At 36.7% G+C, this 4,878-nt stretch overlaps 1 protein-coding gene across 1 annotated transcript in view; it reads left to right on the top strand.

The window, feature by feature from the left end:
• Window positions 1-4,025, top strand: part of LOC106534266 (ankyrin repeat domain-containing protein 27) — a gene marked incomplete at its 3' end in the record, with an annotated part of 20,367 nt that extends 16,342 nt beyond the window's left edge. The window contains 4 exon segments of the mRNA XM_014030844.1: window positions 1,323-1,388; window positions 2,357-2,433; window positions 2,839-2,960; window positions 3,947-4,025. Coding sequence (XP_013886298.1) covers window positions 1,323-1,388; window positions 2,357-2,433; window positions 2,839-2,960; window positions 3,947-4,025 — 344 coding nt within the window.
• Between the last annotated feature and the right edge of the window lie 853 nt (window positions 4,026-4,878).

The following is a 4,878-nucleotide window of genomic DNA, read 5'->3' as shown; positions in this document are numbered from 1 at the left end:
TGCTCGGTTTGAACTGCAGGAGATTGTCTTGACCATGTCTACATGCCTAAATGCACTGAGTTGCCGCCATGTGATTGGCTGATTAGAAATTAAGTGTTTAACGAGCAGTTGGACAGGTGTACCTAATAAAGTGGCCGGTGAGTGTATATTGTAACCATAGCTGCCCTGGGGCACACTGACAGAGGCGGGCCTGCCATGCACTGGCGCCACCGGACTCTCAGACCACCATTGGTAAGGTGAGTGAAGTATCTTGCCCAAGGACACAACAACTGAGACAGCTGGAACGCAGGATTGAACCAAAAACTTTCCAGTTACAGGACGAGTAATCAGTCCACCAGTCACCCCATTAAGACTTATTTGTGGGCTGTGTCGTCTTCTGTTGCCACTGAATGTGTACTTAAATTACAATCTGTAATGAATGCTTGTTGTTCAGTGTATCTTTTGGTCATTGGATTTTCCTTTTAGAAACGGGTCTTAAAAAAACAAGAAACAAGCTCACAATATCTAAGTTATTCAATAAACATCCCATTACAAGTAAAAAACATTGATACTGACTTCAGTATGAAAATAATTTGCCAAGTATTTATTTGGTATCAGTTCGATATCAAAGTCGTAGTATTGCCCACCCCTCACTGAGGAACACCTTAAGGATGCGAACTGACAGAAAACAGCACTGATTTTGTCAAAACTTAGGAGGGGGAAAAAAACCTTTCTGCTTACAGAAAAACAACTATACAATTCACTAATAGAATTAAAGTTGTCTTATTTTGCTTTTTATTGAGAGAAATGTAGGTGAAGTGAAGGCAGTAGCTGACGTGTATTCAGTAAAAGAGACTTATTTGACCAAAAGCCACACGAAGTATCTCTGCAAAGCCTTTGGTCACAGAGTGACAGTCATCATACAACTCATTTATGGACATATTCATCTGTGTTTCAGCCTTTTATTCACAGAAATTAGTGTTTTATTATGCAGAGCTGCCAGGTGAGTGCCCCTTCTGGTGGGGGAATAGATAGTCATAAACAAGCCTTTTTTTTGTTTCTGTTTTAAAGTAATTTTAGTTTTTGCTATCTGAAACAGAAAATAAAAAGAAACTCAAATCATTTTTTAAATTTCGTTCATCCCTTTTTGACACTAAGAATGAGAAACTCTTTGTATTTCAATTTTAATTTCAGTATTTTAAAACAAAAATCTAATATCCACTTGTTTCTTGCTTTTTAATACCCGTTTCTGAAATGAAAATCCAATGACCAAAAGACACACAGACCCTTGTTGAGGTGTTTCTCTTCACTGTCTCTCTTTAATTTTTGTTTTCTTATTTCAGATCTATGTTCATCATGGTATCCATGATTTAATCTTTAACCTTGTGGGAACTCTTGAAGCCAGCCATGTAAGTTTGAGCTCTTGCTCATCTACACAAGCCTTGTAGGTGTTCTTGGGTACATATGGGTCATTCTGTGTCAAATCACCTAAAAGAAGATATTTTAACCCGACCACCTCAGATTATGATGAAAACTGGTGTATTTGCCAAGTGTGATCCCACAGCACAGCATCTCAAATTAAAGATCAGTCGGACCAGTGGTTCTAAAGATGTGCCCAAAATTAGTATTTTCTTCAAAAATGGGTGTGTCCACCTATTTTCAACCCCAATTATCTCAGGAACTACTGGGTCAATTTTTACAAACTTGCTATTGTTGGAAAAAGAATCCAATAAGGATTATTTGAGTTTTTTTTAACAAATCAGATAAAGCTACAGCCAGTGTGAGTTTGGTCCAAAGAGGCATAGAAAAGATCATGCGTTTAATAGACCATAATCAAAAATGCAAGGCAGATTTGAAATCCTTATCAAATTCCAGTCCAAATGAGTTTTCTCTGCAGGATAGCTGGACTCCATTACAGATAGGATGAGAAGTTCAGTTATTTGAGAGGGACTAAGAGTAGAGCTGCTGCTCCTCTACATTGAGAGGAACCAGTTGAGGAGGTTCGGGCATCTGGTTTGGATGCCCCCTGGATGCCTCTCTATAGGGAGGTGCTTCAGGCATGGATATCTCTGGAACCACTGGACCAACTGACCTAGAATTTGCGATTCTCTTTAACAATGATATAAAAACATCAAATTTTGTTCTTGTGTAGTCAGAGTGAGTGAGTCCTGGGCTCATTACAGTATATTAGACCAACTTGACTCAACCACAGTTAAATGTTCACTCCTGACTCTAAACATCAAACATTTTGTAGAATTTATTGCAACAACATTTGCTGAAACAGCACTAGAAGACGAATACAGATAGATACAGAAACACCTGCTCTGTAGTACTTTCAACATGTTCACTACAGCAATTATCTGCTGCTCATCAACAGGATGCTGCCTTTAATAAAACCACCAGGAGTTTGCAGGATCTGCAGCAGAAGGAGCTTGGAGTCAAACCAGAGTTCTGGTCAGTTCTTCACCATCAACCCTTCAGAACAAAAGCCCCTCAGAGTTAAAGCATATGAAACAGCTGTAAAGTCCATAACTTACCTATTTTTATTTATTGAATATGATCACTTTGATAGAATTATTATATTATTATTATTTAGAATTATTTTATAGAATTATTTGATGGGACCAGTAGTTTAGTCTAATCTTTTTTTGTCTTGAAAGAGCAGACATGACATGCACATTCTTAGCCTTATTGTGATTTAGCTTCTTACTAACAGGATCCTTTATAGACAGGCCTGCTTGTTAACCTGATGAGAATTATTTTTAATAAACCAGAATTTTGCTCTCTAGCTTTTAGTATGTTTAACTTCGTTTTGGTCTGGTTTGTGACTGATGTGTTCTTTATGTTGTTGTTCTTCAGTATAAACTTGTCTCGGGCAAAAAGAGAGCTGAGTCAGCTTAACCAGCAGAAGTCACCCCTCCTCAAACTGTTGTGCCTGCGCAGAGTTGTCCTGACTGCCACCCAGACCACAAGACGCACAGGTAAATACTCAGGTTCTACACGAAGAGAAGCAAAAAACAGAAAGAACCTAAATCAGATTGTTTCGAGAAATGCTGGAACAACTTGGTAACAAAGTCTGTCTGTCTGTAAATTCAGGAGAGAAAAGAGGGATTAAAACAAGAACCTATTGACATTGTACATGTTCTGCCTGATTAAGTAAATAAATAAATAAAATAAACATAAAAGTTACAGATTTATTTTTATGTAATTGCAAAGAAAAAAATGGTAACATGAAAAAAACAAGCAAAACAAACCAGGTCTACAGTTCTATAAGTGAAGCTGTTTCTTTTCCCGTCTGAGGAGCGTTCTCTACTGAAAACCGGAGAGTGTCGAGTTCCAAGCTTTAGTTCATCAGGTGCTTTGCTTATGCAGCTAAATTCACATGGAGATTAATTTTACTGCCCTCCCTCCTGAGGGTCTGTTCAGTGTTGTTTCGGGATCAGGCTAAATGCTGCATTGTAGATTTTAGAAAGCTAAAACTGGAGAACTCCTCTTTTTGTTTGAAGTTGATGCTTTTCTAAACAGACCTAAATGTCTTGCTTCACTTCCTCTTTCAAAATTTGAACTCTGCATCATTTAGTTTTTCCATTATATTATCCATGCATGGACCAGCACCACATAAACCAACCTAACAAACCTAACTGGGCCAGTCGAGGCATGCCATTAATAATGGAAACATTTCCCAATGTCGACTTTATGAGGAAAGAACATTATTTGGAAACACTGATACAAGCTCCTAGGCATCAGACAGGAAGTTGAAACGATCTTCTAAAACAATGACATTAAGTATACAAACAAATCAGTTAGAACGTGGCAGAAAGACAGCAAAGTCTGTTTGAGTGACTCACTGACCTCAGCAGAACATTGTCCTCCAGTTTTAGGTAAAGTGTTTGACTGTTGCTGATTATAAAAATAAAAACGGGATTTTTTGTAACTGAATTTGTTTATTTTTGTGGCATTCCTTCAGTGAACATCGAAGCTGTGAGTGCAGACGACCTCCTCTCTGTTGTCCTCTACCTGTTGGTGAAAACAGAAATCCCCAACTGGTGAGCCAGCACCACATTTATTCTGAACTTCTAACTAAAATCTAAACTCAAACTGAAAAACATGAAGAAGGAAAATCCTTTCAGGTAACAACTTCATCAAACAGGACATGATGCTTTAGATTTTCAATATTTACTATTAATAATTTGTTAAAGTTGTTTTTATCTTTGCTGGCTGAGAAATAAGTTTTATTTTGAAAAGATTTTAGACGTTTTGCATCAAAATAGCCACACATTGTTGTCTGATTTTTTTTATTTTTATACCTGAATTTTAGCAGATCAACACATAATCTTGGTTGGGGCTTTACATTGTTAGCCACCCCTCGAGTTTAGTACTTATGAAATGTGAGACACCGACTTAGGAGAAAACTGCACTGATGGTAATAACTTTAAAATGTATAAAATGGGGCAGTTTTTAGAACTTGCCTAAACATAATTCTGTCATTTAAAAACATTGAGTACATTTTTGATGGTTCTTCTAGATGATGTTTTACTCTGTTTTCGGTCTCTTATAGGAGACAATGTTTAAGGTTTTGTGGTTTTCTTATTTGCAGAAATGTTTTATTTTCAAAGCAAACTTGCATTGAGTAAAAAATTAAGTAACAATTATCAGAGTGTAAATAACTTGTGGTTGGGCTGAAAATTTAGGAATCAGAGACCAAAACATTTTGATTATAAAAGTAGTGACACATATAGTTTGAAACTTATAGTTTTGTGTTGTTATATAGCAGTTAGCACACTTTATTTCCCCTGTGAAGAACTTCTCAAAATCTGACACTTTAGACTACATGTTAGATTTAGCAAAAAAAAAAGTAAAAATTTGAGAAACAATAGCCATTGTTTAGTTTAGTTGAGA

The sequence above is a fragment of the Austrofundulus limnaeus genome, unplaced genomic scaffold (assembly GCF_001266775.1).
Source record: "Austrofundulus limnaeus strain Quisiro unplaced genomic scaffold, Austrofundulus_limnaeus-1.0 Scaffold1128, whole genome shotgun sequence".
Taxonomy (NCBI): domain Eukaryota; kingdom Metazoa; phylum Chordata; class Actinopteri; order Cyprinodontiformes; family Rivulidae; genus Austrofundulus; species Austrofundulus limnaeus.
The sequence above is the reverse complement of the archived record's forward strand: the minus strand, read 5'-3'. Positions and strand labels throughout refer to the sequence as shown.